This window comes from Rana temporaria, chromosome 1 (assembly GCF_905171775.1).
Source record: "Rana temporaria chromosome 1, aRanTem1.1, whole genome shotgun sequence".
In the NCBI taxonomy this organism is placed as follows: Eukaryota; Metazoa; Chordata; class Amphibia; order Anura; family Ranidae; genus Rana; species Rana temporaria.
Genome location: NC_053489.1, coordinates 77,229,109 through 77,252,554, shown reverse-complemented (window position 1 = coordinate 77,252,554; position 23,446 = coordinate 77,229,109). Strand labels below are relative to the sequence as shown.

Sequence of the window (23,446 nt, the reverse complement as noted above, 5' to 3'; positions counted from 1 at the left end):
TCACGGTGTAACATCTTCTTTCACATTATACAAAAAAATTGGGCTAACTTTGCTGTTTTTTTAATTCATTAAAATGCGTTTGAAAAATCACTGCGCAAATATGGTGTGACATAAAATATTGCAACAACCACTATTTTATTCTCTAGGGTCTCTGCTAAAAAATATATACAATGGAGCCTCAGTTTAAGAGTAACTTGGTTTGAGAGCATTTTGATTCGCAAGCAATTTTTTTTTTTTTAATTCTGACTGGGTTTGCGAGTGTTGACTCGCAAGACGATCAGAATTCAAGCTAAATAGGCCTGCAGTACCTCATTTGGCCTGAAGTACGGGGGCGCATAAGCTGAGCAGAGTCGAAAAAAAGGCCTGCAGTACCTCATTTGGCCTGAGGTATGGGGGCGCGGAAGCCGAGCAGAGCCGGAAAAAAGGCCTGCAGTACCTCATTTGGCCTGAGGTACGGGGGCGCAGGAGCTGAGAAAAGCCGAACATTGGCCTGCAGTATCTCATTTGGCCTGAGGTACGGGGGCGCCGGAAACGAGCCGAAGTGTCCTTGAGCCTTATCGGACGTTTTCGGCACTCTGTGGCACCCCCTCACCTCTGGCCGCATTTGGTATTGCATCCCATTGAAGTCAATGCGGAACAAATTATTTTCGTTTCCATTGACTTCAATGGGAAAACTCGCTTTGATATGCGAGTACTTTGGATTACGAGCCGTCTCCTGGAACGGATTATGCTGGTAATCCGAGGTTCAACTGTATCATGTTTGGGTGTTCCACGTAATTTTCTAGCAGCAAATAATGATTTTTTACTTGTAAGCAACAAATATCAGAAAAGGTTTGGTCTTTAAATGGTTAAACTTCCTTCATCTACACGCTAGAGTTCTTTCCTTTGATAAAAGAATGAAAAGATACTTTGTTTCCACTTTGAGTTTTGTATTAAAACTTGTCAGGCTGCCTGGATTTTGTTTTTCCAGCTGTGAGAACTCTCTGCACTTGTTAGGCCCCTTTCACACATACGGATCCCGTGAGGATCCGTACCTTTCTCATCCGCTTGCTCAGCGGGGATCGCTACGTTGATCCCTGCCGAGCCGGCAGATGACAGGGCGGTGTAGGGACTGCTCTGTCAGATCTCTGCTCTTTTCTATCGGGGGATTGGATGAACAGGGACCACATGTCCGTGTTCAGCCCATCCCATCTGCAGACGGATGGAAAAATAGGATTTTCCTCCGTCTGCAGAGCAGGTACAGGAAGTGAGAAATTCAAACAAAGAAAAAAAACATTTAGAAGGGAAATCGAAGGAAAAGGTAAGTGAACCAACAATGCACTAGCTTAAAGGAACCTATTTAGAAAATAAAAAACAAACCTTTACAACCCCTTTAAGTCAATGAGTGCCTCACCCAATGGCCAATCTACAAATCCTTATATTTAATTCAATGCCCAAGGTATTGTAGAACACGCACCACCATATAAACGCCATATCTGTACGCAATGAAAATGCAATATTCTGTACTTTTCATTTAACTATTTTATGATTTTATTGCTTTTATTGTGAAATTTGTCAGAAAAAAGGAGTTAAAAAGATAGTTCACCTTTTCAGAAAAAATAAAAAGGTGAACTAACGCCCTACACCCTCCCCACCCCCCTGTTCCCCACAGTACTTACCTCTGTGAATAATCAGTTGTCAGTTCCCACACAGCCTATGCAGCAGTCCAGAGATTAGAGTCCTCGTTATTCTCTCTTTTCTTTCTGTGGGGCTTCTGGGATGGATCAGAGCGATGTTTTGTGCCGCCACTGACCAATCAGAATCACTCTGATCTGTCCTGGAAGCTCTGCAGAATGAAATGGGGAGAAGAACAGAGATTTCAAATCTCTGGACTGCTGCACTGACTGTGTAGGCACTGACAGCTCATCACCCATGTAGGTAAGTACAACAGAGACGGGATGGGGGGTCTGTGGGCCGTTAGTTCATCTTTAAAAAAAAAAATTGTAAAACGGTGAACTTACATTTTAATGTTTTTAATAAAGAATCATCAGTTTGACAGACAACAGTAATGATGGCAATGCTTTACAGTTCCTGGCTTGACCTCTCCAGTAATTGTGCCCTATAGGGCAGTAAGTGGTGGGTGGCTTTTGGAATCCATCCTCTTCTTGCAGATCGTCATCACAAACTGAGTTTTTGTAAGTGGCTAGAGTTCTCCTGTATAAAACATCACAGATTCCCCCTTCACAGTCCACACTGCTCAAAAATTCAAAGGTCCTCCCTTCTCTTCTTGATAATTTCTCTGACCATTGCGACCACATCGCCCTTTATATTGTCAAAACTCTCCTCCGGTCTCCAGATTTTCACTACTTCACCCTGAGGATTAACCAGGTACTTCCAAAAATTCCATCGTGGCTCTTTCTTTGTGGAATCTAAATAGAAAAGTAATAATAGTGGGTTATACATTTATCAGCTACAATTGAGTCAGGAATATAATCAGTGAAAATGAACCGATATTATGAGCCATGCAACTCATTTGCTCTGGTCTAGTGCGCTTTCTTCTAACCCTTACCCAGACCTATATTGGAAGAATATAAAATAAGTAAATCTGTCTATACACAGCTAGAATTCTCTCATTCAGCAGGCTGATTGAAAGAATATCACTTGATTTCCCCATCCATACTAAACAGAGTGGATGGAGAAATCTACACGGCCAGCTTTTGTGTTTGGGAAGTTGCAGCACCCGTGGCTGCCAGGACACAGGAACAGAGACTTCATCTGATAGAATGCAGGACTTCATCTAATAGCATGCAGGACTTCATCTGATAGAATGCAGGACTTCATCTGATAGCATGCAGGACTTAACCACTTAACCCCCGGACCATATTGCTGGTCAAAGACCAGAGCACTTTTTGCGATTCGGCACTGTGTCGCTTTAACTGACAATTGCGTGGTCGTGCGACGTGGCTCCCAAACAAAATTAGCGTCCTTTTTTCCCCACAAATAGAGCTTTCTTTTGGTGGTTTTTGATCACCTCTGTGGTTTTTAGTTTTTGCGCTAAAAACAAAAATAGAGCGACAATTTTGAAAAAAAATAATATTTTTTACTTTTTGCTATAATAAATATCCCCCAAAAAGATATAAAAAACATTTTTTTCCTCAGTTTAGGCCAATACATTTTCGTCTAAATATTTTTTGTAAAAAAAAAATCGCTATAAGCGTTTATTGATTGGTTTGCGCAAAAGTTATAGCTTTACAAAATAGGGGGTATTTTTATGGCATTTTTATTAATATTTATTTTTTACTAGTAATGGCGGCAATCAGCGATTTTTTTCCGGTACTGCGACATTATGGCGGGCACTTCGGATACTTTTGACACATTTTTGGGACCATTGGCATTTTTATAGCGATCAGTGCTATAAAAATGCATTGGATTACTATAAAAATGCCACTGGCAGTGAAGGGGTTAACACTAGGGGGCGGGGAAGGGGTTAAGTATGTTCCCTGGTTGTGTTATAACTGTAGGGGGGGGTGGACTGACATGGGGAAATAACTGATCTTCTGTTCATACATTGTATGAACAGAAGATCAGCATTTCTCTCCCTGACAGGTCCGGGAGCTGTGTGTTTACACATAGCTCCCGGTCCTCGCTCTGTAACGAGCGATCGCGTGTGCCCGGCGGCGATCGAGCCCGTCGTGCACGGTAGTCGGGGGCGAGCGGGGGGCGCGCCTCTGGCTGCGCGCACGCGCCCCTAGTGGCCTGCGCGAGAGCCGACGTATAGCTACGGGCTCTCGCGCAGGCGAGCCGACCTGCCGCCGTATAACTGTGGCGGCTGGTCGGCAAGCAGTTAATCTGATAGAATGCAGGACTTCATCTGATAGAACAGTCCCTGTTCTTCCAATAATTCTTCACCTGGCTTAGTGAATTTTTAAATTGACTCTTGTTAAGCTGGGTAGTACTTAAAGAGCCATCTGTGGCTCAGATTTCTTAACTTAGAACATTGATAGCTCCAGTTTAATCCGATTCCTGCTAAATTGGCTGAAATTTAAGTCATCTATGGTCTAAAGCAGGGGTGGGCAACCTTAAAGATGTGGAGATCTACCTGAACAACGTGGGAGAAGTCAAAGATCACCGGGCACAGTGTCGCCTACTCACACTTGATTTAGCCCAGGTTCACACTGGGCTGCGGGAGTGAAGCCACGCAAGTTCAGCTGAACTCGCACGATTTCACTCCCGCTGGCAGTCCGGATTTCGGCCGCGATTTCAGAGACATCTGTGCAGGTTTCTGCACAGATGTCAATGTAAATCGCGGCTCGAAATCACAAAAAGTACAGGAACTACTTTTTGAAATCAGTGCAGCGCCGCAGATGCGGAGTTGCACCGATTAGGACGGTGCCATTGCCGACAATTGCCGGCAAATGTCGCCGATTTGAGATGCGATTTGACATCTCAAATCGCATCTCAAATCGTACCAGTGTGAACCAGACCTAAAACCTCTAATTGCTGCACTGCCATGTTGCAGTCGCGTGCATTGCACAGCAATCATGGGTTTATATCAGGTGGTGAGGATGGAGGCAACATATCGTTGAGATAAGAAGTGGAGTGCAGTTGGTATCACTCTGCATGGGACAGGAGCCAGCACTACAGAGAAGGCATCGGCTTATGTGGCTCTTGCTCCCTACTACAGCTCCGACTTTCCTAGTATAGTGCATTGCACTCTTTTTTTATGATCTGAGTTGGTGGATCAGCTATCCAAGACGGCGATCTACCAGTCAACTGGTCGCAATCTACTGGTAGATCACAATCTACGGGTTGATGACGGCCGGTCTAAAGCCATCCATTTGTCAAAAGTAAACCTGTCCTTTAGCCTAGAAGTTGGAGGCTATTGTGCTCGCCTACATAAGGATATTATTGGTCTCACGCCTGAAGGATGAACCTTTCTTTGTTACAGGAGCCTGTAAACAGTCTAAATTTTACATATAAATACAAGGGTAAGCAGAAGTATGTTAAACAACGTAGAGCATCAGAACATGCCATGCAGTCCCATAGAAAATTCATTGCTAGGATTTAACTCTCCAACCTCCATGTTAAAGTGAACATGGTGATTTTGCCTACAAGCATATTCTATTTGATGGCTGTTATTACTTTGTCTAAGTTTAAGGCTAAGGTTCCACCAACCACCATTCTCCTGTTCACCGACAGCGCCCCCACCAACCACTGAGTCAGCTTCACTGGAAAAGGAGGATGGCATTTGGCAATGATTAGCCATGTAGTCAGAGAAAATCAAGCCCCTTATAATAAAGTGAAACTAAATCAGCGCAAAGCTAATAAAAGTAATAGCAGACATCTTCTAGTATCCTACGTTAGATAGGGCATTTACATGTGAAACTTTAATATACAATAATTACAAGGGACACAAATAAAGTTTGTAATAATATGTTTTATTCATAATTGTTTCCCTAATGCAACGGGAGCCTTTACCAATATTGATGTGGTCTGAAAGTCAAAGGCATTCTCCTTCTGAACCCACATGCTTGGCTATGGCTGTGATTAGAGGTCGGCCGATATATCAGCCGATATTTGGTCGTTTTGGAGAAATCGGCATCGGCCGATTTTCCTAAAAATTTGGCCGATATTTCACATGGCCACTAGCGGTGGCCGCGGCTCCGGAGCTAGGCCGAAGCCTTTCCTGATGCTGTGACCGCGGCGGCAATCTGCGGATTGCCAGCGCGGTCACAGCATCAGGAAAGGCCGCAGCTTCGGCCTAGCTCCATCTTGGTACACCCACAGAGGAGGAGGGCCCCGCGCTCGTGGGACAGACACCGCTCTCTGGTGTCTGTACTACGGTGGGGGGGGGGGGTCTGTACTGAGGAGGGGGGTGGGTGTCTATCCTGAAGGGAGGGGGTCTGTTGTACTGAGGGTGGTGACACTATATATTTTTTTGCACCAGTGCCCCCTGACAGTGCCAATAAGTGCCACTTGCCGTCCAGTACCATCTGCCAATGCCAATACCAGTGCCACCTATCCAGTGCCAACATCCAGTGCCAATACCAGTGCCACCTATCCAGTGCCAACATCCAGTGCCAATACCAGTGCCACCTTCTATCCAGTGCCACCATCCAGTGCCAATACCAGTGCCACCTTCTATCCAGTGCCACCATCCAGTGCCAATACCAGTGCCACCTTCTATCTGGTGCCAATACCAGTGCCACCATCCAGTGCCAATACCAGTGCCACCATCCAGTGCCAATACCAGTGCCACCTTCTATCCAGTGCCACCATCCAGTGCCAATACCAGTGCCACCTTCTATCCAGTGCCAATACCAGTGTCACCATCCAGTGCCAATACCAGTTCCACCATCCAGTGCTAATACCAGTGCCACCTTCTATCCAGTGCCAACTTCTATCCAGTGCCAATACCAGTGCCACCATCCAGTGCCAATACCAGTGCCACCTTCCATCCAGTGCCACCTGCCAGTGCCAACTAAAGCCATCAGTGCCACCTGCCAATGCCAACCAGTGCCATCTGCCAGTGCTAACTATTGCCATCCAGTGCCAATTAGTGCCACCTGCCAGTCAGTGCCAACCAGTGCCACTTGCCAGTGTCACCTGTTAGTGTCAGTGCCATCTGCCAGTGCCAACCAGTGCCATCTGCCAACCAGTGCCATCTGCCAGTGCTAACTATTGCCATCCAGTGCCAATTAGTGCCACCTGCCAGTCAGTGCCAACCAGTGCCACTTGCCAGTGTCACCTGTTAGTGTCAGTGCCACGTGCCACCTGCCAATGCCAACCAGTGCCATCTGCCAGTGCTAACTATTGCCATCCAGTGCCAATTAGTGCCACCTACCAGTCAGTGCCAACCAGTGCCACTTGCCAGTGTCACCTGTTAGTGTCAGTGCCATCTGCCAGTGCCAACCAGTGCCATCTGCCAATCAGTGCCACCTGCCAGTGTCAATTAGTGCCACCTGCCAATCAGTGCCATCTGCTAGTACCATCTTTCAGTGCCATCCAGTGCAACCTGCCAGTGCCAATAAGTGCCACCTGTCAATCAGTGCCTTCTGCTGGTGCCATCTTCCAGTGCCAATTAGTGGCATCCAGTGCCACGAGCCAGTGCCACCAAAAAAAATAAAATCGGCCTAAAATATCGGCCGCATAAATCGGCATCAGAAATCGGCCTTTTGGCCGCCCCGATTTCTAAATATCGGCATCAGCCAGAGAAAAACCCATATCGGTCGACCTCTAGCTGTGATTACACCAGTGATTTAAGGGCTCATTATGGTCAAATTTTTACACTGCTGTCTAATAGCTTCCTATAGGACTGAATTATGTATACAGTGCCCTAAAAAAGTATTCATACCCCTTGAAAAGTTCCACATTTTGTCATGTTACAACCAAAAACGTAAATGTCTTTTATTGGGATTTTATATGATAGACCAACAACACAAAGTGGCACATAATTGGGTAAGTTGAAGGAAAATGATAAATGGTTTTCAAAATGTTTTACAAATAAATATGTGAAAAGTGGTGCATGCATTTGTATTCAGCCCCCTATACTCTGATACCCCTAACTAACATCTAGTGAAACCAATTGCCTTCAGAAGTCACCTAATTAGTAAATAGAGTCCACCTGTGTGTAATTCAATCGCAGTATAAATACTGCTGTTCTGTGAAGCCCTCAGAGGTGTGTTAGAGAACCTTAGTGAAGAAACAGCATCATGAAGGCCAAGGAACACACCAGACAGGCCAGGGAAAAAGTTGTGGAGAAGTTTAAAGCAGGGTTAGGTGTTGGTCTATCATGTAAAATCCCAATAAAATACATTTACTTTTTTGGTTGTAACATGAAAATGTGGAAAATGTCAAGGCACTGTAGGTTATACACACTGCACCCTGTGTAGGCTTGGACAGACACTGAAGGGAGCCAAATACAATATTTTCTATAAACCTTTCTACCTGCAACTTGTGTTCATCACCTGCATACAATGTGTATTGATCATGTAGTATCATGATGTCATTTGTTGCCCTAAACATGTAGAGCAAACCTTCACATTCGAAAACTTTTAGTTTGGTATACAGTGGAGATACAGTGGAGAGGGATTAGAACTGTCAGGTTTGAATTGCAATCTCCCCCCCCCCCCCAGTGGGGACATTAACCTCTCTATTTATCCTGTTTACCATTATTACCAAATGTGAAAGTAAAAGAAAATCCCTAATTTTGGAAACAGGAATAGAGGGAATTACCTCTCACTTCCTGTTTTGGCTAAGGGACAGGAAGTGAAGGGAAATCTCCCCAATGGGACACGGATGGCACAGACACAAGCAGGCAGGGCATTCATAGAAACAGAGAGCTTACAGCCACGACATGTGTGCCCATCATTACAAGGTAGGGTAAACAAACAACACAGGGAAAATAACTACACTATTACCTAGATAAAGCAATAAAAACATTGGGGCTGATTTACTAAAGGTAAATCCACTCTGCACTACAAGTGCACTGCAAGTGCACTTGGAAGTACACTTGAAAGTGCAGTCGCTGCCAGGGGCGGACTGACAACTCATGGGGCCCCCGGGCAATAAAAGATTATAGGGCCCCGGGGCTTACAGATGGCCACCATGCCAGGAGGCAGTGCAGAGGCGGGGCAGCTAAAATCTCGGGATTTTTACATCAAAAGCATGTTGGTTTCGTACATATCAGGGACAGATGTAAAAAAAACACAGATTTTTACATACTGTCCCTGGTTTTACCAAGCCTGGCAACCCTGATGGGGCCCCCTAGTGGCATGGGGCCCTCGGGCAGTGCCCGAGTGCCTCAATGGTCAGCCCGCCCCTGGTCGCTGCAGATCTGAGGGGAAGATCTGAAATGAGGGGAAGCTCTGCTGATTTTATCATCCAATCATGTACAAGCAAAAATTCTGTTTTTTATTTTCCTTGCATGTCTCCCTCAGATCTACAGCGACTGCACTTCCAAGTGCACTTGCACAGTGGACTTGCCTTTAGGAAAACGTACTATGCCTTTAAACACTTCAACTTTATCAGGGACCCACCTCTGGCTGTTGCTGTGAACAATGAGCCTCTGCTTATGCCTCTTGGAAGCAGGTTAACATTATTAGATTGGCAGCACTGTGCAAAGCGACAGAGCCTTGAATTGAGGTTTGATGCTCAAACCAAAGTTAGCAGAGTTAGTATGAGGCCCCTTGTACCAGCCCTTCAGTGCCCCCCTTATACTTACCTGAACCCAGTCTTTCTCTGGCCAGGAATGAGCACACCAGCTCTAGCTGGTGTCTCGTGCCCTGATTGGATAGATTGATAGCAGCACAGCCATTGGCTCCCGTCGCTGTCAATCAAATCCAATGATGAGGGTGCCGGGAGGCGGGGCCGAGTCCGGCTTTCTGTGTCTATGGATGCAAAAGCTGGACTCGGGAGCGAGCCCGCACGGGTACCCCTAAGAATTTACCATTCACAAAAACGGCACGCTCAGTGCGCCTGCGCCGTTGTCTTCGGTGGCGCATGCGCCATAGACATCGGTGCCCGTTTTTGTGAAAATATCTCCTTAACCGTGTAGGTTAAAGCAGAGGTTCACCCATGGAGAACACATTTTCCCCTTAGATTCCTGCTCGTTTTGTCTAGGGGAATCGGCTAGTTGTTTTAAAATATGATCCGTACTTACCGTTTACGAGATGCATCTTCTCCGTCGCTTCCAGGTATGGGCTGCGGGACCGGGCGTTCCTTCTTGATTGACAGTCTTCCGAGAGGCTTCCGACGGTCGCATCCATCGCGTCACGATTTTCCGAAAGAAGCCGAACGTCGGTGTGCAGGCGCAGTATAGAGCCGCACCGACGTTCGGCTTCTTTCGGCTACTAGTGACGCGATGGATGCGACCGTCGGAAGCCTCTCGGAAGACTGTCAATCAAGAAGGAACGCCCGCTCCCGAAGACCCATACCCGGAAGCCGACGGAGAGGATGCATCTCGAAAACGGGTAAGTACTGCTCATATTTTAATACAAATAGCCGATTCCCCTAGACAAAACGAGCATCCAGCTATGGGGAAAAGAGGAAAAAAAACACAAATGGGTGAACTCCCGCTTTAAGGAGATATTTCTAGCACCTACAGGTAAGCCTTAATCTAGGCTTGCCTGTAAGTGCAAGTTGTGTGGTTGGCTTTACAACCACCTTAAGTCTATGCATTGCAGCTAGGGTGACCACGTGTCCCGGATTGCCCGGGACAGTCCCGCATTTTGCAGTTCTGTCCCGGGTCCCAGGCACCTTCATTCCAGGACAATACAGTGTCCCGGAATGAAACTGACACAGCCACCCTATGAGAGAGTGGGGCTGGGAAGCCAACATCCCTAACAACTGATGAGTCTTCAGCTATCAATGGGCTTTTCCGCTGACAGCTAAATAAAAAATAAAGCTGCCAGAAAAAAAAAAGTAAAAAAAAAAAACACGGCGTGGGGTCCCCCACCCCTAGTCCATTTCAGACCCTGGGGGCTTCCAGATTCTGTTAAAACCCCCCTGCCTGCATGCCACCACAACCACCAGCCAGGGTAAGATGGGGACGTGATGCTTTGGGGTGGGGGCGGTAGAGCTTGTGGGTGCTGGTATGGACTGGGGGGGGGGGGGGCACTAGTTTTTTTGCTTTTCCTTTTTTTCCAATAGCCGGGGGCCAGCAATTGCAACCGTGAGTCAATTTAAATGTGCTTTGACTCTTTTTTCTTTAGAAATTTCATTTTTGCTGCAGCATGTTCAATAAATGGTACACATGCCCCACTTTACAGGCAGACTAAGGGGACCCCCCAGGCACTATATTTAGAGGAATTGTTCCTTTTTATTGTTGCACTTTAAGCATAATTAGAATCACTGCTCCTGAAAATTTTTAAAATTGGCAATTTTTTGTGAAGGAGGGTGGTGTCCCTGAATGGCAGTTTGGAAATGTGGTCACCCTAATTGCAGCATGTTATGATGCTCTGTGGTGCTGTGCCAGGATCTGCATAAAAATGCAGCATGTTGGTAAAATGCAGAATTATGGTGGAAATAGGGCTCATAGAAAACTATTGTTTTATTTACGCCTTAAGGCTGGGTTCACATATGTGTGGTTTTCACGTCATCCAATTCGCATGACATGCGAGTGTGACCGGTTCTCAATGGAGCCGGTCACACATGTCTGGGGTGACCACAATGCGAATTCCAAAGGGATCCTGTGCATTTTTGGGTCAGATTCAGGTGCGAATTCAGCCAAAAATTCGGATCTGAATGGCTCCTGAACCAGTGAACAGGAACGCACTGGACCCCAGGCTGGAAACCGCGGCTGCACATATGTGAACCCGGCCTTACATTGAGCCTGCATTGATCCATGCAGATCAGCACAACATGGTGTAAATGAGACCTTAATGATACCAAGTCTTTTATTTATAACAAAGGGGAAACTGAGACTAATTACCACGATTTCAGACAAAGAGAAAACATCCGGGACAAAACCAGCTTTGTTCAGTGCTGAATAAAAGAATATTTTGTTTAGGCAAATGGTCTTTTTATTCAAGCAAAAAAGATATGTACTACAAAGGTTTCCATAAATGCACAAAAGAAAACCAGAAGGAGATGTTATCAGCAGTCCCAGGAGAGTTCAGAGCAAGTGAAAAAAACATTCATGGATAGAAAAGCTCCACAAGGATGCCAAACCATGTGTTTCTGTGCTTTTACCTGCGATTACCAGCTTGTGACAGGGCCTCTTTTTGAAAAGCTTGTGTTAAATGAAATCAATCTTTGGAGTACACATAATCTAGTGTGCTGTGTACCGCAAAGGTTTTTTTCTTTTTCTCTGACAGGTTTGCTTTAACCACTTGCCGACCTCCGCATGCTGATATACATCAGCAGAATGGCAGCGGTGGGAAAATGGGCGTACCTGTACATCCCATTTAATTTCCGGGCTAGTGGGTGTGCACGCATAGTATGCATGAAGGCAAAAATACCTTCTCTGTGCAGTAGCCCCCCCCTAATATAAATCTGAGCCGATCTTCCTCCAGCGCTGTGCATGAGAGCCTCAGCTCTTTGGGGACTCTCCCTCCTCATTGGCTGAGACAGCAGTGGGAGCCATTGGTCAGTGAGCAAATGAGAAGAGAGAGGGGTGGGGCCAAGGCACGGCTCCCTTATATATACAATATATATGTAAGAAGGCCTGGTGGCCTGAATTAATGGGAGGAGCCCGGGGGGGGTATTTAACCAGCCCGCTGGCCTGTGGTCTTTGTCGGTTTCCTGTGCACGATACCCACCCTCCCATGCCCTTTTTAGGGCATTTCTCATATTCCTTTCTCTCCACAAAATATTAATTTCTAATCTTGGGTGTGCCCCCTTATTTTGGTATACCGTCCATCAGACCAGGGCACACTTTAGGTCCATTTCATGTTGTAAGTCATATGGTAAGTCTATGTTGTTCATATCCATATCGGCCATAGGGCTTCAACTATTTATATATATATATACACACACATACATACAAAACATTTTTAATATTTTATGCTGAATGGGAACATTAAACAAATATAAAGCGGGTGTTATCCCAATTTGTGTGCAAAATAAAAATAAGAATAAAATATACCGTATATACTCGAGTATAAGTCGAGTTTTTCAGCACATTTATTTGTGCAGAAAATGCCCCCCTCGGCTTATACTCGAGTCACCTTTTTGCGCCTGATCTCCCGGACATTGGGGACCCAGTAATTGGTACACATGTAGCCCCACTCTTCTTCTACAAGTGTGCAAAGTTTGTTGTCCAGAAAACCTACGGCCGGGGAGCACCGATTTTTCAAAGCCTGGCACCCCTTCTATAGACTCCCATGTTAAATGGTAATTTCTCCAGTGACTTTGGGGACCCAGTACTGGCCAGTCATCAGTCCCCTGGACCCGGAACTTGACACACATATAGCCCCATTTCCAGGGCAGGACTTAGGGTGGTGGGGGCCCCTGGGCTTGAGTGTTGAAGGGGCCCCCTGGAGCCGAGAATTGGGGGGGATCGAAGTTGTTGAGCGGGGGGGGGGCGAATTGAAGTTGTTGAGCGGGGGGGAGCGCATTAAAGTTGTTGAGCGGGGGGGGATTTTGCAGTTGTTGAGGGGGGGAGTGCCTCTCACCTGTGCCAACAGCCGGGGCCACAGACTGTCATTAGCCCGGCTCTCGGCTTTCTTCCCTTCAGCAGCCACAGTCCTCCACACACCACTCCGGTTCCTCCTGCTTCCGTGCTGCCTCCTCTTGCAGTGCGGGAAAATTAACCCTTTTGCGGGACTGCGGGAAGAAGCTGTCTGTGCGGGAAAGTCCCACAGAATCCGTGCGTGTTGGGAGGTATGCGCAGGGCCGCCATCAGGAATTTTGGGGCCCCTTGCACAGCTTAAGGCATGGGCCCCCTGAAGCAGAGAACCTAGGGGGGGTGGGGGTGCTGCCGCCTGAAATTGAGAAACGTGGGGGCTGCCGCAAATTGAGAAGCGGGGGGGCCTTTACAAAAAAAAGAAGAAATAAAGAAGAAAACAAATATATATAAATATATGTAGCCATCCGGGGCCCTGGGGACCTCTGGGCCTTTTAATAAAAAGAAAAAATAAACCTCTGGGCCCTTTAATAATAAAAAAAAAATACATTTATAAAAAATACATAAAAAAAGGGAGGTTGCCAAACCCGGGGGCCCTGGGGACCTCTGGGCCTTTTAATAAAAAATAAAAAAATAAACAAAAATAAAAAAATAAACATTTATAAAAAAAATAAAAAAGGGGGGGTTGCCACATGGGGCCCTGGGGACCTCTGAGCCCTTTAATAAAAAAAAAAATATATATATATAAAAAAAAATGTAATTTTTTTTATAAAAAAATAAAAAAGGTGGGTTGCCATCCGGGGGCCCTGGAGACCCCTGGGCCCTTTAATAATAATAATAATAATAAAATATATATATATATATACATATATATATATTATATATATATAAAAATAAAAAATATATAAAAATTTTTTTTTTTACAAAAAATAAATAAAAAAAAGGGGGGTTGCCATCCGGGGCCCTGGAGACCCCTGGGCCCTTTAATAATAATAAAAAAAAAATATATATATATATATATATATATATATATATATATATATATATATATATATATATATATATATATATATATATATTATATAAATAAAAAATATATAAAAAAAAACATTTTTTTACAAAAAATAAATAAAAAAAAGGGGGGTTGCCGTCCGGGGCCCTGGGGACCTCCGGACCCCTAAAAAAAAAAAAAAAAAAAAAAAAAAAAATTTTTTTTTTTTTTTTTTTTTTTAAAGGGGGCCCCCTATTGGGTGGGGCCCCTGGGCTTGAGCCCAGTCAAGGCCAATAGTAAGTCCGGCCCTGCCCATTTCTCCTCTACAAGTGTGCAGAGTTTGTTGTAAGGGGGACCTACGGCTGGGGAGCACCAATTTTTCAAACCCGGGCACCCCTTCCATAGACTCCCATGTTAAACGTTAGTCTAGTCATGGACACAGTGAGGCATGGGCACAGTGAGGCATGGGCACAGTGAGGCATTGGTACAGAGAGGCATGGACACAGTGAGGCATGGACACAGTGAGGCATGCACATGGACACAGTGAGGCAAAGTGGGGCACAGTGAGGCATGCAGATGGACACCCTAGGCTTATATTCAAGTCAATAAGTTTTCCCAGTTTTTTGTGGTAAAATTAGGTGCCTCGGCTTATATTCAGGTTGGCTTATACCCACTTCCCGACCGCCTCATGTAGATATACGTCGGCAGAATGGCACGGACAGGCACATCAACGTACCTGTACGTGCCTGCCTAGACGTGGGTCGGGGGTCCGATCGGGATCCCCCCGCTACATGCGGCGGTCGGATCCCCTCGGGGAGCGATCTGGGACGACGGCGCGGCTATTCGTTTATAGCCGCTCCGTCGCGATCGCTCCCCGGAGCTGAAGAACGGGGAGAGCCGTATGTAAACACGGCTTCCCCGTGCTTCACTGTGGCGGCGTATCGATCGAGTGATCCCTTATATAAGGGAGACTCGATCGATGACGTCAGTCCTACAGCCACACCCCCCTACAGTTGTAAACACACACAAAGTGAACACTAACTCCTACAGCGCCCCCTGTGGTTAACTCCCAAACTGCAACTGTCATTTTCACAATAAACAATGCAATTTAAATGCATTTTTTGCTGTGAAAATGACAGTGGTCCCAAAAATGTGTCAAAATTGTCCGAAGTGTCCGCCATTAGTAGTAAAAAAATAAATAATTAATAAAAATGCAATAAAACTATCCCCTATTTTGTAAACTCTATAAATTTTGCGCAAACCAATCGATAAAAGCTTATTGCGATTTTTTTACCAAAAATAGGTAAACGAATACGTATCGGCCTAAACTGAGGCAAAAATTTTTTTTTTTAGATATGTTTTTGGGGGATATTTATTATAGCAAAAAGTAAAAAATATTGCATTTTTTTCAAAATTGTCGCTCTATTTTTGTTTATAGCGCAAAAAATAAAAACCGCAGAGGTGATCAAATACCGCCAAAAGAAAGCTCTATTTGTGGGGAAAAAAGGACGCCAATTTTGTTTGGGAGCCACGTCGCACGACCGCGCAATTATCTGTTAAAGCGACGTTGTAAAAACCCCTTGGGTCATTTAGCTGCATATTGGTCCGGTCCTTAAGTGGATACTCGAGTATACGGTACTTTAAATTAAAATATTACTATAAAAAAAATATTTTACTAACAAACAAATTGAGTGTTCTAATAATCTGAAACTTTTATGTACTCATGACTGTTATTGAAACTTCTTTCCTAAACGAATTTCTCATTATAAAAGCCCTCTAAATTACAACGAGGAGTAAGAGGCTCATTCACTTACCGACAAGGAAGCGGAAGGCAGGTTCAGCTTCACTCCCTAGAATCTTGATTTTGCTGAATATTGGGAATGACACTGCATAGTTCCCTTTGGCGAAGGCTTCTATTTCCCGGTTTGAGTTGGGCTCAGATTCTCCAAATTGGTTGCAGGGGAAAGCCAGGACAGTGAAGTGGGAAGGCCCAAACTCTCTGTACAGATCCTGCAGAGCTCTGTAATTTTCATCTGTGTGCTGGCAGCCGCTCGCCACGTTTACAACAAGAGACGCCTGCAGAGCAAAGACAAGCAAAAGTCGTGTGTTTAACCCTCTGCGACATATTGATGGTGATGCTACAGTGCAGTGACTGTAAACTTCTCAGTTTAGGTGATTTCTACAGATGTTTGGTTGTTACAGAATTTTTGACAACAGGATGGATTGCATTTTAGTGTTCACATGTCTGTGCATGGCCTGGAATTGTCACTTGTAAATGCCCCAGGGCACCTAGCTATGAACTCACAAATTCTTAGTACTCACTGCAACTTTGAAAAACCTGAGATCAGTCAGTATGATAAGAAGGGTCAACCATTTCTTATAGGATCTACTTTGTAATGCATCATTATTAAAATTCTTTATAAAAATATTTTACTATACCAGAGTGCAATTACTGTATATGCTTGGTGTCAACCTCTACGTCAGTGTAGTTATACGCTTTATGTCGCTCTCTATTCTAATGAATTACAAGTCCTAGCAGGCAATACATGGTGGGTGTGAATGTGATCATATCCCTCCTTTACATGGTAGGTGCACCCACCAAAAATTACTAATCCATAAATTCAGAAAGGACACGTTAACCTCCCTGGCGGTATGATTATTTCAGAAAAAAGGTGCTGAAAGCGGTACCATTATTTGCAAGGAAATTTGGCGTTTTATACTGTAGGCCTGTAATTCTTAGGAATAACTCACTTAAATCTGACCAAACAAGAGTCTAGTAGGCATCCCGGGTATGAATTTTTTTTAAAAACAAAATTATAAATGATAATATAATAAATAATTATAAATAATTATTACAATTAATAATATAATTATAATAAAAATTATTCAATAATGTAATCAACTCAAAATCACTGAAATTTGCTCAGTTGCAGAATTGTCGCTGTCATTACTTTTATTTTTTTATGACAAATTTCCCCACAAATCGCTATCGCACAATTCTGCAAGTGATTATAATTTATTATCGCTGTTTTCTAGCTGCTCTAAAACCATTTTTGACTTAAAGGGACACTTTTGGTTGCTATGGACAACCTACAGTTTTTCAGGCAGAAAGAACAGTTTTTATTATATAAAAGTACATGTATGACACAGGACAGACCACTAGGGACAAGGGGGGTGTGTATTTTTTACATACAGTACTGTAATCTATAAAATTACAGTATACTGTATGTAAGGTGTTTGTTTACCTTTTTGAATTTGGCGCCGTTCCCCGCTCCCGTGCGTCGTAACGTCGCAGGGAACGGAGATCGGCGGCACACAGAGGCACTGTGTGAATCGTGCGAGGTCCCGCTCGCTCACACAGCGCGGTGGCATCGCTGGATCCAGGGACAAGGTAAGTAAACCCTGCCTGTGGATTCAGCGAGGCGAGCCCGAGTCTGACTCGGGGTTTACGATCGTAGCCCAAAAATCTCACCCCGAGTCAGACTCGGGAATTCCGCCAGGGGGGTTAAAGTGGTTGTATACCCTAATTATTATTTTTTACCTGCAGGTAAGCCTATAATAAGGCTTACCTATAGGTAAAATTAATAGGTAAACCTGTACGGTCTGGGAGATATTCACTTTGCATGCAGCCGCTGACGTCAGAGGCCCATGCCCTGTGAATGCCCAGCTGAAGGTCCAGCATACGCTGCCGGACTTTGTTGGGAAGAAGACTCCTGCCCACGGGAGTGGCATCATCGCGGCACCGGCCACTCACAGCGCTGGAGCCGCAAACCCGGAAGACACGCTGAGGGCGAAATGTCAGCTCCCTCGGTGTGGAACGGAAATAGATACCGACGCCTTATTCTAAGGTAAGTATTTCATAATGGACTAGTATGCGCTGCATACTAGCTTATTATGCTTTTGCCTTACAGATTTATTTATTTTTCCTGCGGGTATACAACCGATTTATGTGTTGAGAAATGTGTTAATTTTAGAACACTGTACTTTTACACACTGGATGAAAAGTCAATTATACAGTATATGGAATTAAAGTGTGGATATAATGATGATGAAGAAGGCACATAGGGGTTGATTTACTAAACTCGGAGAGTGCAAAATCTGGTGCAGCTCTGCTCTGCTTTTGTCAAAGCTTAATTGAACAAGCTGATTGGCTCTCATACAGAGCTGCACTAGATTTTGCACTCTCCAGTTTTAGTAAATCAACCGCAATGAATGTATAAACAGCACTATAGTGTTGATTTACTAAAAGCAGAGCTAGAAAAAATCTGGTGCAGTTATGCATAGGAGGATTAGAGGGCCCTACTCATGAAAGCTTACAATCTAAAAGGGTAGATATGAAACAAAGACACAATGGGGTTAATTTACTAAAACTATAGAGTGAAAAACCTGGTGCAGCTCTACATAGAAACCAATCAGCTTCCGCCCTGGTTCACACTGGGTACGATTTGGAACGATTTGAGATGCGATTTGACATGTCAAATCGCATCTCAAATCGGCGGCAATTGTCGGCAATGGCACTGTCCTAATCAGTGCGACGCCGCATCTGCGATTTTAAAAAGTAGTTCCTGTACTAGTTTTTGCGATTTCGGGCCGCGATTTACATTAAATTGCGGCCGAAATCGCGGCAAAATCGCAGCCGCAAAATCGCGGTAAAATCGCGCATTTTACTGCGATTTTGAATTCGCAGCAGTGTGAACCTAGGCTCCAGGCGTTATCGTCAAACCTTTATTGAACAAGCTGAAGTTATTTTTAAGTATTGTTTAGTGATATATTTATATACATTTTTTTACATATATGTTATATGATTTACTTACCAACCATTATTCGCTGTGGGGATATTTCTATTTATTATGGATTATCAGCACAGACGGATGTGAGGTGCAACCTCCCACCTGTTGGATCCCTTGCAATGCTCACATTGGTCTCCCAATTTTATTTATTATTTAGTGCCAACAATTTACATACTGTACCCCATATCAGTTACTGACCTCAAGAGATTAAAATATATTACATGCACACATACAAGGGCTGATTTAAACAGGAACTAATGAACCTACCATTATGTTTTTTAAGTGTAGGAGGGAACTGGAGATACCCAGGGAAAACCTATGCATGAAAATCCATGCAGATAGTACCTTGACCAGGGCTCAAACCGGGAACCCCAGTGCTGCAAGAGACTAACCACTAAGCCATTGTGCTGATTTCCAATCTATAAATATGATCCTTCACACTCCATGCATTCTTCCATAATCACACAACTGCGCCTTAAACATTGGTGCTATGGGACAATCTCAGCCCGCATATAACTAGCACTAGGCAGGGCTGGACTGGGACAGAAATTTGGCCCTGGACTTCATCAAGACTGGCCCACTTTGACAGGTCTCTCCCATGGCGGCCAGACAACTCCCGCACCCATCCCCCCTGGCCACCAAAGCCCCCTCTCCCCCTTCACTAGCCACTAGCCGTTCTACTTCATTAGAGTAGAACGGCTGGTACTGGTACTCTTATAGGCATTACCAGTGGGGAAGCTAGACATTATTTCACCCGGGGCAAAGAATCAGTTCGGTGCCCCCCCTTATGGGACAAGATTAGGCAGAAGTGAGAAACTCCCAGGCCATAGCTGTTAAGTCAGCTGTCTGTCCCCCCCCTGCTCCTCTGGTCCTCCCCCTGCTTCTTTGTTCCCCCCAGGTGAGCACTGCGGGGAGGGACAGGAGGTGAGCGCTACAGGAAGGGAGAGACAGAGGAGCGAAAGGGGGCGGCGGTCCGCTGTCACTGAAGCCGGCCCACTGAGCCATCGGCCCACCGGGAAACTCCCTGTAGTCCCAATGGCCAGTCCATCCCTGGCACTAGGTGGTCAGTGGCTGGTCTGGATGTTAGTTGTAGTTCATCAACATCTGATTTATCTGCTTCAACACTAAAAAAACACTAAAAAAAAAATACACGTCACACACACACAGGAACATGGCTGTGTATGAAAATTGTGTTATTTACTAAATCCAACAAAATCTGGTACAACTCTACATAGAAACCAATCAGTTTCCAGGTTTTAGCCCTGGTTCACATTGATGCTACTTTCAAATTGCGCTATTTCACTTGAAGTAGCGCGATTTCAAAGTAGCAAAGTCAGCGCGATTTCAGGGGCTACTTGACAGACATCTGTGTTGCTTCATGCACAGATGTCTATTGAAGTCGCACCTGAAATCGGCAAAAGTAGTGCAGGAACTACTTTTCCAAATCGGTGCGGTGCTGCAAAATTGGTGTCGCACCGATTAGAACAATTGCCTTCAATAGGCTGCGACTTGTCATGACAAATCGCTCCAATGTGAACCTAGGCTTATTGACAAAGCTTAATTGAACAAGCTTAAAGTTGAGGTTCCCCTAAAAATAAACTTTTAACATTGCATTTATGAGATTAATGATATTAGAATCGGCTGGTTTTTATAAAAAAATACGTCCGTACATACCGTTTCCTATATGTGTTCTCACTGCCGCTTCCGGGTATGATGGTCGGGACTGGGCATTCCTACTTGATTGACAGGCATCCGACCGACGCATACAGCGCGTCACGAGATGCCGAAAGAAGCCGAACGTCGGCGCGGTTCTATACGGCGCCTGCGCACCGACGTTCGGCTACTTTCGGAAAATCGTGATGCGATAGATGCGACCGTCAGAAGCCTGTCAATCAAGAAGGAATGCCCAGTGCCGAAGACCATACCCGGAAGCGGAGGAGAAGATGTATCTCTAAAACGGTAAGTACTGCTTCGCCTAGACAAAATGAGCATGAATCTAATCTTAATTTTTTTTTTGAGGGGGAACTACCGCTTTAAGTTAGAAGCTGATTGGCTACTATGAGCAACTGCATCAGATTCTGAGTGCACCAGCTTTAGTAAATCTTCCCAACGTGTCATATATAAAAATATAATCTCTTGTCAAATTCCCATGCAGGCCCATGTTGTAAGGAGCTGACAAGCCTGCACAATTATTGCTTGTCACTTGTATAAAATATGCAATGACAATGTCTCTGACCAGAAGACAAAATCTATAAAGACATCAACACAAGAAGGTCATTGGGCCCATCTTTCCTCCTGCTCTGCTGGCAAATAGTCATCCACTTCTTGTTCTGTGCCAGTGATCCACATTCATCACATCTTCCTTATCAGAAAATAGTACACATAGAAAATATTACATCATACAGGGGAAGATTTACCATACAAACAAGCAAGATCACATAAAACAGCAAACTACAGCCTCAGTAACATTGATAGCACATTATCTAGAAAAATATATCTGTCCCAAAGAGCTTGCAATCTACAACCGTCTGCTGAGCAGCTTCTTCTTTCAGTTTGTTCAGCTCTTCAGTAAAAACATGCAGGCTCTTGTATTGTACTTACTTTCCCTCTGTACTTGCTCAGAGCAACCGGTCTTCCCTTGGAATCCTTCACTTCAAAAGAATAGAAGTCTTTTAGCCTGGGTTTAAAAAACTTTAACTGCAGAATAAATAAGGCCACTGTACATAGCACCATAGAAAAGAACACGAGGAAGACTTTCGTTTTTGGTGAGGAGGGCTTCAAGGGGAAAGGAGAAGGCAGAGTCTCCATCTTGGAGATTTTGCAGGGAAGTTTGAGCAAGTCAGTGGAATGTAACAGGGGAGGAGCAGAGGACGTAGCTGGAAGCCAGATGCTTTCACAGCAAGACACAGGGATAGATCTGAGGATTCGTCACCAGTCAGCTGGAGCTTCATTGTATTATGGGAGATAAAGAGGAATGTGGGCCATTGCATGTGTCCATTCACCCTACACATTGAAGACAACATGAGAACTGTACACAACTGAATTATTACACAAGCTACATAGTTACATAGGGCCTGATCCACAAAAACCCGGAGTAACTTAATTTTTCCCGTTTAAGTTACACCGCCGCAAAATCTCTACCTAAGTGCCCGATCCACAAAGCACTTACCTAGAAATTTTCAGCGGTGTAACTTAAATCCGTCCGGCGCAAGGCGTTCCTAATCTAATGGGGCGAGTCCCATTTAAATTAGGCGCGCTCCCGCGCCGGACGTACTATGCATGCTCCCGACGTTATTTTCCCGACGTGCTTTGCGCGGTTTTACGTTGCGCCGGGTTTTGAGAATCACGATTCGCGTAAAAAAAAAAAAAGAGTTGCGGCGGAAAAAAAAAAAATAATAAAAAAAAATTACAGCGACGCGGGATAGAAGGGTATACTTTTACAAGGTGTAAACAGTTTAGACCTTGTAAAAGCAGCCCTAATTTTGCGACGACAAACTAATACTTACGGAGAAAAAACGAAGCGTAAAAGCTTTGTGGATCTCCGTAAGTGCTAATTTGCATACCCGATGCTGGATTTCGACGAGAAATGCCCCCAGCGGCGGCCGCGGTACTGCATCCTAAGATCCGGCAGTGTAAGTCCCTTACACATGTCGGATCTTCTGCCTATCTATTGGAAACTGATTCTGTGGATCAGTTCCATAGATAGAAACAGGGATACGCCGGCGTATCCCTTTTGTGGATCAGGCCCAAAGGTCATAGCTCCCAACTGTCCCTGATGTTGTGGGACTGTCCCTGATTTGGAACAACATCCCTCTGTCCCTCTTTCCCCCTCATTTGCCCCTCATTTTGGTCTGATCTATATAGATATAAATAAAATGCACTTTTTACCTTTCAAAAAGTGTTTCCCAGTGCTAAACCTTTCATCCAATTTCTAAATTGCGGCATTTGTAAATTTCTAGGGCTGTTACTGATTAAAATTTCGGTGTTCGATTAATCGTTTTTTTTTTTTTAAATCGATTATTTGACTAATTTCGATTAATTATAACGCACATACAGATCCAACTACTTTTAGCTGATCTCCTTGCAGGCTGATTCCCAGTGCAGCTTCCAACCACTGGAAAAATGGATAGCAGGATACAAAAAACAGCAGCGCTCAATGGGAATAGCATTAAAACTTTTATAGTCTTCAAGTAGGTAACAATATAAATATTGCACTGGAGATAAAATCGATGTAGCTACATAAACTGTAAAAATGGTGCGAGTAATACCAAACAGTAGCAAAAGCAGTCATAAAAACATGTAGCTAAGTATGACACTGGTATAAAAATGTGTACAACGATACCACTGCTGAATTCAGATGAGGAGGGGTTAACATCAATCCGTCGACTCCCAGTCTATGCCCGGAAGTGGGTTTAAATACCTGTATTATACAGGCAACTGCACCCCCCTTCCCCCTGAAAGGTGCCAAATGTGACACCGGAGGGGGGAGGAGCGTTCCGAAAAACGGAGGTTCTCTTTTTGTGTGGACTTTCACTTTAACATAACTGTCAGGTTTTTTATGTTCAACCATGCGAGTTGTAGTGTGTACCAGGTATTTTTTCCTTCTCAGTTGTCCCTTTT

At 44.5% G+C, this 23,446-nt stretch overlaps 2 protein-coding genes across 2 annotated transcripts in view; one reads left to right on the top strand and one right to left on the bottom strand.

Annotated features, from left to right (window-relative positions):
• CDC20B (cell division cycle 20B) overlaps positions 1–23,446 on the top strand; it is an 84,613-nt gene that overhangs the window by 8,700 nt on the left and 52,467 nt on the right. The window lies entirely within an intron of this gene.
• Positions 1,508–21,697, bottom strand: GPX8 (glutathione peroxidase 8 (putative)). The gene is made up of 3 exons (XM_040339437.1): positions 21,428–21,697; positions 15,851–16,112; positions 1,508–2,408 (listed from the first exon to the last, which is right to left on the bottom strand). The coding sequence occupies exons 1-3, from the start codon at positions 21,632–21,634 to the stop codon at positions 2,245–2,247; spliced, it is 633 nt and encodes a 210-aa protein (XP_040195371.1). The 5' UTR covers positions 21,635–21,697; the 3' UTR covers positions 1,508–2,244.